Raw genomic sequence first — 12,875 nt, 5'->3', positions numbered from 1 at the left:
AGTGCCCTTCCTGCCACAGGCTGTCCCCCTGCGCTCAGCGTTGCTTCTGTGTCAGTGTGCACGTGGACCACCTGGGGAACTTGTCACATCCAGCAGGTCTGGGCCTGAGATTCTGCATATCTCACAAGCTCTCAGGTGCTGCCAGTGCTTGGAGTAGCAAGACTAAATTCTTCTCCTTCATTCTTTTTCTGGTCATTTTCATCATCATAAGGAGGCTCTGGCATCTTTCATTTTCAAATCCCTTCCATTGATCAAACCTCTCTCTCACACTACCATCCCATTTTTTCTACTTTCTAAATTTTTTTAAACGCGTATTTATTTTTGAGACAGAAAGAGACAGAGCATGAGAGGGGGAGGAGCAGAGAGTGAGGGAGTCACAGAATCCGAAGCAGGCTCCAGGCTCTGAGCTGTCGGCACAGAGCCCGACGCGGGGCTCGGATCCACAAACCAAACCATGAGATCATGACCTGAGCTGAGGTCGGACACTCAACCGACTGAGCCACCCGGGTGCCCCTCTTTATCTTTTCAAAACAATTCTTATTGAAGGGATTTTCTACCTAGGCTGCTGATACCCATTCCAACTCTTATCTCCTTTGTTATGTCTTTATTTTCCTTCTGATTTCAACGGCAATACCATTATAAAAAACTTAAACTTACCAAAATATATCACACTTATCCCCTCTTATGTAAAGCTTACTTACAATCTGTTTTTCACATTAAATTTTTTAATTCGGAAAATTATTTACATATAGCAAAGTACAGATGATGCTATAACAAACACCCTGTTTTCAACCACCCAACGTGTGTTAACATTTGTCACAGTTATTGGCTTTCTAGCTCCATACAAAAAAGAACCGTAACACGAGAAGTAAAACTGAAATCTCGTCTGTCTCCCCAGCGTTGTTCCTTCCCTTCCTCAAAGGCAGCCATCAGCATGAGGTTGGTGTGCATGTTTTTAGGCTCAGATCAGCTGCAAGCATCAGAAACCCCGACACAGCAGGGCTTAAAGAAGATAAAAATTGACTTCTGTCTGCATGAAAGTCTGGCAGGACGTCCACCGTCCTCCAGTGCTCTACGGTACAGGCTCCACCATCCCGTGGCCCCATCCTCTCGTAGGCTATGGTAGCAGCCCCGGTTCTTGCATTTCAGCAGCAGGAAGGAAGTCGAACTCTGGAATGGCTCTTACCCTGTAGAGTTTTCCCTTGTGTGAGTTCTACTTTGCCTATACTTCTGCTTATGGTCCATCAATAATTCCAGCTGCTCTGTCAACCTCGGAATATTTCGTCTGCCAATGGCATTTTTTTTCTTTCCACCAATAGTATAGATGTTATTTTAAAAATAAACGTTTTATTTTTATTTTTATTTTTATTTTTTTTTCAGTATATGAAATTTATTGTCAAATTGGTTTCCATACAACACCCAGTGCTCATCCCAAAAGGTGTCCTCCTCAATACCCATCACCCACTCTCCCCGGCCTCCCACCCCCCCAAAAATAAACGTTTTATTTAAAAAAAAATTTTTTTTTCAACGTTTATTTATTTTTGGGACAGAGAGAGACAGAGCATGAACGGGGGAGGGGCAGAGAGAGAGGGAGACACAGAATCGGAAACGGGCTCCAGGCTCTGAGCCATCAGCCCAGAGCCTGACGCGGGGCTCGAACTCCCGGACCGCGAGATCGTGACCTGGCTGAAGTCGGACGCTTAACCGACTGCGCCACCCAGGCGCCCCATAAACGTTTTAAAGTAAATGTGTTAAAATGTCATCTCTGGACATTTGGGTCAGGGCGGTTGGTAAGCCACGTGGTTCATCCACCAAGTTTGTTTCTGGCCGCTTTTATCTTACTTTACACTCACTCTGAGCGGTATCATCCTCTTCTAGAGTCACATACAAGGATTCCCAACTTTATAGCTACATCCGGGACACTCAGCTTTCCTCAATGTGAGCCTCACGTGTCCGAAGGCCAGACATTTCTAGTTGGATGTATCCGAGGCACTTCAGTCTCAACATGTTCCAAACTGAGCTTCTGCTTGTTGCCTGCTCCATACTCTCTTGGGTGTGGCCCTTGTTGACATGGTCACAGCTGGCTCACTAGCACACCTCCATTCCAGACCACAGAAAGTGCAAAGAGGAAGTGGAGGGTGAGCAGCTCCCTCCTACAGGATGAGATCTGGAATTTGCTCCTGTCGCTTCTGCTCACTTCCTTTGGCATTGGCATTAATTACTGCTGTGTAACAGAACACTTCAAAACTAAGTGGCTGGAATCGATACCATTTATTATTGCTCACAAGTAGAAGGATCAGGTGGGCAGCTATCTGGTCTTAGTTGGGTTGATGCATGCAATTGCTGTCAGCCCCGAGTACACGGTTCTGCTGATCTTGCCTGGACAACCTGGGATATTGGTGGATGGGCTGGTCTAGGATTATCTCAGCTTGTCTCCACATGGTCTCTCGTCTTCTGGCAGCCTAGCCTGGGACTTACTCTCAGGGCATGGATGGGTTCCAAGATTGCTGGGAAGTGCACATGGCTTCTGGAGGCCCAGGCTTGAAACCAGCATAAGGTCATTTCCACTAAAGTCTACTGGCCAAAGCAAGTCATGAGGCCAGCTCTGATTCAAGCAGTGAAAAAAAAAAAAAAAAAAAAAAAAAAAAGACTCCATTTCTTCATGGAAGAAGCTGTAAAAATGTGGATACTGGAAGGATTGAGAATTGGGACCCTTTTTTATAATGCATCTATCACAGGAAGACTGGGGAATTTAGTTCCTAGTTAGGTGGTCATGTGTCCAGCCAAAACTTGACGTTTCTATTTATGAAGGGAAGAAACAGAGAATGGGTATTAGGGATAATTTATAGACTTGGTCCCTATTCATCTTCCTTAAATGGAAGCTACACTCTCAATCTCTTGCTATCAGTAAGAATATTACCATTCTGACAAAATTTCTGTTCTTAACTAGTGCACACATTTTTTATTTCCCTGGACTCTGTTGACCTAGCAACTTGCTTCTTGACCTCTTAACCCATAAAACAAATCAAGGAGCTTGCAAACATTATGGAGTTTAATACATACAATCTTTATGTTATTTTGCAGTGCCCAGGAAGCAGTATTTTTTATCCAAACCTATTTTTTACTCTATTTTATTCAACTATTAAAAAAAATCCCAAACAAGAACATTACCTTTCATCCACAGTCCAACAGCTCAAATCTGGATTGACAAGTACACCCTGACATTTTATTACACACCACTAAGAACACACAAGAATTTTGGGATTCGTTAATAGGGACAGATGTTTTACATTTACGTAAAAATGCATAATCACGCTTGAATTTAAAATCATTTCCCCATTATTGTTTAAAGTGAATGGGGTCTCCTGGGGATTCATAATAGCTTCTGGAGTTTCTCATCATAGGTTTTGACTAACTGTCCACAAGCTGCTTTGATTTTTAAGTTGTGGTAGCTGGGAGATGTTTGGTGAACATAAAGTCATGAGCTGTCAGTCTAAAGGACAAAGACGAAAACTGTCCAGTTTCATGGTAGTGGCCATCTTCATTTATTTGTTCGCCAGCAGTTTCGAGTGGGAGACTGAACAATGAAGAATGTTATCATCTTGCTTGTAGACAAGCTCAGCAGAGGGAGGCTGTACCAGGCGAGCATGACCTCTCTCTGCCCCTTTGTACTGTTCTTGCACGACAGATTAAGTAGAAGAATCTGGTGGGGTGCTTCTCGGTGGCACCAACTGTAAAGCATCTGTTACCTTGCTGTTGCATAGCCTGACAGAATTTCTCAGGAGGTCTAAATTTCCTGCAAAGCAGGACGTGATTGTCATCCTGAACTGTGACCTCCCGTCCAATTTTTAAAAAGATGGATGAGACTGCAACGTTGTGCGGGAGGAGGGGGTGATAGGAGGGTGGGATTACGAATCACGCCAGCCCCAAAGGATGCCAAGGTGATTGGGTAAGGTTTTTTTTTTTTTTCTGTAACCAGAACTGAAAGCCCTGATACCTGGAGATCCGGAGCAGCTGGGGTTGCCCCCAACTTTGACTATGTGGATTTATAAACAGGTAAGAGAGAGATGATCACGTTATTTCCTCCACTGTCCTGTGGGGCTCTGATACATTAAAAGATTTTAAAATTTAGGAATTTCCCTTTTAAAAAATCCACCCGGGGTGCCTGGGTGGCTCAGTCCTTTAAGCATCTGACTCAAGGTTTTGGCTCAGGTCGTGATCTCATGGTTCGTGGGATCGAGCCCCACATTGGGCTCTTTGCTGACAGTGTGGAGCCTGCTTGGGATTTTCTCTCTCTCCCTCTCTTTGCCCCTTTCCCGCTCGTACATGCTCTCTCAACATAAATAAATAAACTTAAAAAAAATCCTCTCAAAAAGTGTATTATGCATAAGACTACTTCAGAGAAAGGCATACGTACCTTAAGTCATGTTTGAAGATGCAAGGAAGACTGCAGTTGGTTTAAATCACGCACATGCTTCCGCACCAGGGAATGAGTGGAGACGGTTGGGTGTGAGAGCCATAGAGAGTGGTGAAGATTCTTCAGACTGTCGAGTGTGCATCTCTTCTAAAAGGACCACTGTATATCAGGGAAAACACTGCTCCCCAAGCCCAACATTTCCATGGGCTAAACTGGCCCTGTGTAATGCCTGAGATCTGCCGCTGAAATTTAGCACGAGCACAAAAGCTCGAATGACCAACAGCCCTGGTTTGCCCTCGACTGCGGGGGTTCCAAGACATGGGACTTTCTGTTTTAAAACAGGGCAAGTCTGGCAAAACTGGGGTAAGTTCTTTACCCCAACCCACATTACCAGTGCACATGGTGGAATGTGAGAGAGAAAGGTATGTAGGGGAGGAGCCATGCTCCAGGTGCGAGGAACCAGTCAGCGCCCCAGGGGTGTCTGGGTGTAGGGAAATGCACGTCTACTAAGGCAGGTCCTCAGAGGCCAGGCTCCCCTGAGTCCCTGAATGTATCAATTTTAAGAGATTCCAGATGTGATGTAACTTACAGAATTATGGTCCAGAATACAGTTATTCTATATTCTGCTCTGGATCTCCTCTGAGGATAGCTGCAGGACTCCTTTAGGACACGAGGTGCGCCCCTATGGCATGAGAGATTCCACCCCACATACCAGAGAGCCTCGTACAGAAGGGACATCTTGACAGTGTTATAAAGTTACCTTGAAATAAAATGCATAGGTAGGTCAGGATCCTCTGGTAGGGCTTTTTGTACAACTGTTGTCAATATCAACTATGGACATATCTCTTTTTAACACACAACTTATTATAGAGACATTTAAAAATTGCCATGTGTGGATAAAGAAGATGTGGTGTGTACACACACACACACACACACACACACACACACACACACACACTGGAATATTACTCGGCCATCAAAAAGACTGGAATCTTGCCATTTGCAATGATATGGATGGAGCTAGAGTATAATGCTAAGTGAAATCAGTCAGAGAAAAACAAATACCATATGGTTTCATTCATTAGGTGGAATTTAAGAAACAAAATGGATAAATATAAGAGGAGGAAGAAAAAAAGAGAGGGAAGCAAACCATAAGAGACTCTAAATGACAGAGAACAAACTGAAGGTTGCTGGAGGGAGGTGGGTGGGAGGATGTGCTAAATGGGTGACGGGCATTAAGGACGGCACTTGTTGGGTTGAGCACTGGGTGCCGTATGTAAGTGATGAATCACCAAATTCTGCTCCTGAAACCAATATTACACACAATATGTTAACTAACTAGAATTTTAAATAAAAACTTGAAACAAAAGAAACAAAAAATACAAATTGCTGTGGAATTTGTTAGGAATAATTAATGGTCCCTTTTACTGCAGTATTGAAATGCAGAGATGTTTAGGGGTCTTCCAAGTGATAGGTTTCCATAGTTGGGTCACGTCTAAGATTAGAAGTGCTGTTTGGTCTCCCATGTAATACCAGGTCCATATTTTCTTCAAATTTTTTCCAATTGTTGAAGATGGCAAAACCCCCCACCACCCAGAAATTGTATGGCACCTCAACTCTAAGACTGCATTACGATAATTTGTTTCTACAGTATGATCTGAGTTTGCAGAAAGGTGCATGTGGTCTTCTATATAGCAAGGCTCTGGTGTCACATGCTTGGGTGGGAATCTCACTTTGGTTTCTTGTTCATTGCACATGAACAAGGGTCACTGTCTTAGACCACTCAAGCTACTGTAATAAAACACCACAGACTAGGTGTCTTATAAACAACAGAAATTTACTTCTCACCATCCTGGAGAATGGAAGCCCAAGATCCAGGTGCCAGCATGGGTGGGTTCCAACAAAGGTCCTCTTCCTGGCTGCAGACTGCTGACTTCTCACTGTGTCTCCACATGATGGAAAGGAGTCAGGGAGCCCTCTGGGGTCTCTTTTATAAGAGCACTAATCCCAGTATTGAGGGCTCTGCTCTTATAACCTCATCACTTCCCAAAGGCCTCACCTCCTAATACCATCACCGTGGGATTCAGGTTTCAACATATGAATTATGGCAGAGGAGGGGGAGACACAAATGTTTAGACCATGGCAGCCTACACCCTGAGGGACTATGCTGAGGTCTTATTATTAGGTAACTTACGGCCTGATGCACAGTATATTCTGAGTAAATACTTCCTTTCTTCCTAATTCCCAAACCAGTATTGTAGGATGAATTTCTAGGTTGACTCTCTAATCTTAGAATAAGAAGAAAAGATTGACCACTTCTGCACCTGGTGCATTCAATGGATTCTTGTAAAAGAGATGAAGACTGTTCAATTTATTTGTAGTTTTATGGCAAATTAAGGCCACAACCCTCTGAAATACTAGAGATCAAGAAGTATCATTTCAAACTACTTTCTCAATGACCAGAAGTCCTGGCTCTCAAGGATCTGCCAACATTTTATTTGACAAATCTGTGAAATACTACAACTAGCAATCGCAACCTTAAAGATTAAGGTTCACAATGACGCCTGAATTTTAGAAATGCTTTCCCCATGATTATTAGTGAAACGACTTAGCTTGCCGAGTGCTAAACTACTCTTAAATCTTACTTTGCAAACATTTTAAGAAACACTGGAATTGTATTGCCTGCTGTGGATATAGATTTCCAGTAAAATTACTATGTTATCTGGAGTCTAGACTTCACAGGCTCAGCTAAGGATTTGTTGCTCTCTCTGGAGTTTCTCTAGCTTTCACATGTTGAGGCGAGGGTACATTTGTTTGTCATTAAGTATTTAGAGTTCATAAACACAGGGAAAAAAATTTTAGAGATTTCCTATCAAATTGACATAAAATCTAAAGATGGCTCATGGGAAAGCAAACACAGATTTGTGACAGGAATTCCTACTAGAACTGTTATCGTCTCTGGCTCCCAAATAATACATATTTTTAAATAATCGGAAGTACAACCAGATAGGAGATGTACATGTAATATATGGGATACATCATTTAAAAAATGTCCAATGGAGTTGACATTTTAAAAGAAGAAAAGCAAAGTGAATTTAGAGATTTTCAATAAAAGTCAGTTGTAATATCACAAGTCTAGTTTAATCAGTCAAAAGCAAAATAAAAATCGGTTTAATAAGACTGCATATTAATAGGGCTAATAAGTGCTTTTAAGATTGACTTTTTAAATCTAAAGTATTAAAGTAAATATAAAAACCTTTGGTGAGAAAATCTGTAGATAAAAACACATTATGAGTAATTTCCTAAAAATTAGTCTTGTATTATATTAATTAAATTAATTTTACTTTAGGGGCACCTGGGTGGCTAAGTTGGTTAAGCATCCAACTATTGATTTTGGCTCAGGTCATGATGTCACGGGTTTGAGTGATCAAGTCCGGAGTCAGGCTCCTCACTGACAAAGCCTGCTTGAGTTGTGTGTGCACTCTGTCTCTCAAAACCAACAACAGCAAAAACCCCCCACAAAACTAAAAAAAATTAATTTTATTTTAAAGAAAGAGATGTTACAATAAAAAAGAATGAAATCTTGCCATTTGCAACTACGTGGATAGAACTAGAGGGTATTATGCTAAGAGAAATTAGAGAAAGACAAATATCATATGACTTCACTCATATGAGGACTTTAAGACATAAAACAGATGAACATAAGGGAAGGGAAGCAAAAATAATATAAAAACAGGGAGGAGGACAAAACGTAAGAGACTCATAATTATGGGGAACAAACTGAGGGTTACTGGAGGGGGTGTGGGAGGGGGGATGGGCTAAATGGGGAAGAGGCATTAAGGAATCTACTCCTGAAATCATTGTTGCACTATAGCTAACTTGGATGTAAATTAAAAAAAATAAATTAAAATTAAAAAAAAAAAAAAGAAAAGAAAGAGATGTTAAACACACAGTTATCTGACTCCCACCCCACCCCCACCCGTCTGTTTAGGTCTATATATCAGGGACTGGCAAACTACAACTTATGGGCCAAATCTGGCTACTGATTATTTTGATAAATAAAGCTTTATTGGAATACAGCTATGCCCATTCACACATATGGTCTGTAGGAAAATGTTTTCAAATAAAATGAGTGGTAAAATCATTATTAGAAGGACAAAAAATACCCTATGCACTCCAGTTTAAAACTTACCTTTTCGATGTTTAAACAATATTTTCTTTAGGATTTCTTTTTAACCACAAAAACCTGCATCTTTTGAATAAGATATTTAAATCTGTTCCAAATAAAGATTTTAAATCTGAATCAGAAATATTTAAGAGGTAAATGACTTCCATTTGTAAATCCCACTATTTAGCAGTAAAGATGTTCCTCAAATGAGACCAAGCTTTATGGTGGGCTTATAACTGTGATTAGTGAGAGCAGGACTTTCCAATATGCCTTGTAACACAGAGAACCCTGAATTTCAGTCAGCAGGTCAGTATGTTCTTCTTTTTTTTCAAAATATTTTATTTATTTTAAAAATTTTATTTATTTATTTTTAAATTTTCTTTATTTTTTTGAGAGAGAGGGCCCAAGTGAGTGAGGGGCAGAGAGAGAGAGAGAAAGGGAGAGAGAATCCTGTGAGGGGCAGATAGAGAGAGAGAGAGAGAGAAGTGGGTCTCACCCCCAAGTGGGGCTTGTGCTCATTGAACACGGGGCATGGGCTCACCCAGTGCACAACTCGGACTCACAAACTGTGAGATCATGACCTGAGCCAAAGTCAGATGCTTAACCGACTGAGCCACCCAGGCGCCCCATTGGTATGTTTTTCAAACTGCACCACACGCAAGTTTCTTCTGCCTCTATAGCTGCATACCTAAAATAGTCTGAAGGTCAAAGCGAGACAGACATACCCTTGTCACAAATGTATTGACCATGAATGATACAGTTGAGTTTATTTCTTCCACTAAAATTATGCGAGAAAACAAAACATACCTAAAATAGTCTGAAGGTTAAAGCCAGATATACATACCCTTGTCAGTGAATGTGTTGACCATGACTGACACAGTTTACTTCTCCCACCATAACTATAGAGAAAAAACAAAACCCAAACTCAAGGGTAATCACGACAACAATCTTCAGAGGAAAAAGGGAGAGAAATAAATTCAACAGTGGTTAAACACAATGATCAGTCTGACTTGACTTCCACTAGAAGGCTGTTTTTGGAGTCCCGTATTTTAATTGTCAAGTAAAGAAGGTTGTAACAGAAAGGAGGTCTATGACAAAGTAATGTGTGGCCAATATGTAAAGTGACAGTGACCTGAAACAACCATAAAATCATCAGGTTATTGACAGCTGGAGAAATTCCACATGGTAAGCAACTTAGCTACAAAGAAATATTAGAGGTCTGAGATGAAAAATACACTTGAATCTGTAATTGAATTAGACAAGCCTCGCTGCACGTAGGGCTATGCTGGTCACCAGGATACAAAGCAAACGCTGGGTTACCAGAAGTGCATTTATCAGCCACAGTGATTTATTGAGTGCTTTAATAATACAAGTGTACATCAACTGATCCACAGTCAAAAGTGGCAGGTCCCTAAGAAATTTACAAGCACTTTAAGTAAATCAAAATACATATTATTTTGTTCAATCCAACAGTCTTCTGTGTGGGAGACAGAAGGCTAGTGATAAACAGAGTCTCAGTAATGCACAGTGATTCTGATTGAAGCTTTTGTACAAAAAACTTGTTCCCAGTAGCATGCACCCACCAATAAAGACTTCAGTACAAAAAATTAATCCTAAGCACTACATTTAAGTAGAAATGAGATATAATTCTGAATTCGTGTTTTCCCAAAGATCACATAAAAGGAAAAAAAACCAAAATAAAACAAACACCAACAAAAAACAAAACCACACAGTAATACGAAGCTTTGTAAGAAAGCTCTTACTATTACAGATCTGACATTGTTTGCACTGAAAACAAAAGTTCCCATCCATGTTGAGGTGGGAAAAAAGAAACCCCAAATCTTTCAAGTTAATAGAAATCAAAAAAAGGGAATAAATTGAGAAGGCAGGGGTGGAGGGAAGAGAGAGAGAAGAGGAGGAAGAGGAGGAAGAGGAGGAAGAGGAGGAAGGGACAAGGGACAGGGGATGGATGACACACCATCAGAAAAAGGTTCAAAATGTAATAAAAATAAGAAGATCAGAACCGAGGTCCGGAGGGGTGGGTAGGGCTATTGATGCACTTGGTGAATGTGCTTGCACAGGTCCGGCGGGGGCAGCAGCCAGCAGGCCCCTATGTGGCATACCGCTTGGTCCACTGTCTGGCCATCCGGTCGTGCTCTGCTCTGTTGGTCATGTACTGTGTGGCGATGCTGCCCACCAGAGGGTCAGCTGGAAGGGAAGCAGAGCCGGGAGTCAGTAAACAGCAGCAGCACCTCCTCTTTCAGAGCTGGGGAAAAGGAGTGTCTGGAAAGCTAGGCCTCGTTCAAGGAGCAGACGGGGAGGTGGTGGAAAGCGGCTCTCTACCCTGGAACCACGTTGCTTTAGCAAGACCTGTAAATGCCCTGCCAGTGATAGATCACATCTCACACCAGTTGCCCAAAGAGTCATCTGCTTGTGCCTTTACTGATGGCTCCTGTCATGTTTCCTGACAGGTCTCATTCTCTCTCCCTGTGCCCACCGCACGTCTCCCATCCTCCTCCCCTCGTTTTCAGATAGACTCTTCACTGAGAACTCTTCGGGAAGTGGTTGCGATGGCTTGGCTAAGTCCTCCACCCGGAGGCTTAGCCCCCCTGGTGGCCTGCACTGAGGGAGCCTTCAAGAGCCTCAGCCAAACACAATCAAGCAGCAGCCCCGAGTGAGACCCACTGACACAGGGGAAGATGGACTACCTCTCCCTCCAAACTGGGGAATGTCAAAATCCATATAGCTCTTTATTACAAAAATGCTGGTAGATATTAAATAATAGCTAATATTCAGATACACCACGTCCTAACACAAACATACTAATTCCATAAAACTTGGAGGAGCTGACACACCAGGAAAGTGAAACACAGGAGGGTAAGTCGCTTGCTCCAGACGGAGTAAGTGGAGGTGCCAGGCTCTGAGCCTGGAGCCCCCACACTTCACTACACACTGCTCAGGAGCCTGCTCTCCACCCAGACAGGACCCCCCAAAATCAGAGCAATTAAGAAAAAGTAATTTAGGTTTCTGGGGACCCCAGAATGCACCCCCTTTTCCTCTATTCTCATCTGATTTTTATTTCCTCTATTTTTGGTGTTGAGAATTTGGGTGTATTAGAGCAAGTGGATAAGAAAGAACCAAAAGGGAAAAGGTAGCAAACACTATGTTAAAGACAAGAAAAGAGTAAGGAAGTGTGCCCATGCTCTAATACAACTGATAAATGGGGAAGATTCTGAAATTCTAGCCTAGTAAGACATTCATGGTTATAGCTTCTTAATATTAGAGGTCCAAGAGAAACACCACCTTTTAATGATCTGGTGAGGGTGCTGCTGCTGAAGCTTTTGAAAGCCTTCTTGACAAGACACTGCTTACAACCTTGCTTATGTTTTCTTGGATTTGTGTTCAGCTTGTTATGATTATTCTAGGCAGAGGCCAGTGTCTTATGCTCACTTACATCACAAACAAATTCATAGACTACCCACTATTTGGGTTTGTTCAGAACTTCTGCCTCTCTTCACTTGCCCAAATCCTATAACTGAAACCACTGCCTAAACCAACCAGGTTGAAGAAGATGAAAACTAGGAATACCAAATGCTTGGAAACTGGCTAAGATACTGTAAAAAAAAAAACGCAGTCTTGCAGTTCAGATTAAGTAATGACTTTAGAGTCTGAAGGGACGAAGAGAGGTCTGAGTCACAAAAAAATCATCTTGCTCCAATTTCTCAGTCTAGAATGCAAAACCTTAGTGAAAACATAGGTATTCTTAAGAGCTGAGATCTACGTCACTGAAGACAGGTGTTTAATTGAACAGAATGTCCATTAGTGAAATGCACTAAAGACCCATCTGTGCTTCCTAACTCAATGGTCACGGTAAAGGACAGGTTTAATGTCAGAATGACCAGTGATGTTAATGTTCTGCCTCAAATCATATCCTCACAGTGTGGGCATACGGGAACAAGATAAGTCTGTCACTGCAGCTGAAAGGAAGAAGAAGGGGACAGATGAAGGATACGGAACAGGAAGCTGTGGGAGGGAAAGGTTTTATATCAAGTGTTAATACTATTTTAGTAGGGGAAGAAAGGAAAATCTCACAAGGCAGAGAACTGATAAAATTAACATGCATTGTGCAAAATTTCTTTGTATGCTGAAACAATTTAACATTACATTTCTTTCAGAGATCCTTTTACCTTTTCAAGTCTGATTTTAAAAAGACTATTTTTTTCCACCTGTAAAATTATACGTGCTAACTGTAAAAGCAATAATTAATAATAAAAACTACCTCCAACAATA

The 12,875-nt window shown here is 41.7% G+C and overlaps 1 protein-coding gene across 6 annotated transcripts in view; it reads right to left on the bottom strand.

Moving 5' to 3' along the window:
• Nucleotides 1-9,911: 9,911 nt before the first annotated feature.
• Nucleotides 9,912-12,875, bottom strand: part of UBE2E2 (ubiquitin conjugating enzyme E2 E2) — a 371,623-nt gene continuing 368,659 nt past the window's right edge. For all 6 annotated transcript variants that reach the window (XR_008298019.1, XM_027040964.2, XM_053221513.1 and 3 more), the window contains one exon: nucleotides 9,912-10,793. Coding sequence is in view for 5 of the 6 variants with exons in the window: in XM_053221514.1 (XP_053077489.1) it covers nucleotides 10,696-10,793 (98 nt within the window). In the remaining variant the exon portion in view is untranslated. The remainder of the gene's footprint in view (nucleotides 10,794-12,875) is intronic.

Source organism: Acinonyx jubatus, chromosome C2 (genome assembly GCF_027475565.1).
Source record: "Acinonyx jubatus isolate Ajub_Pintada_27869175 chromosome C2, VMU_Ajub_asm_v1.0, whole genome shotgun sequence".
In the NCBI taxonomy this organism is placed as follows: Eukaryota; Metazoa; Chordata; class Mammalia; order Carnivora; family Felidae; genus Acinonyx; species Acinonyx jubatus.
This window is presented reverse-complemented; position numbering and strand designations above follow the sequence as displayed.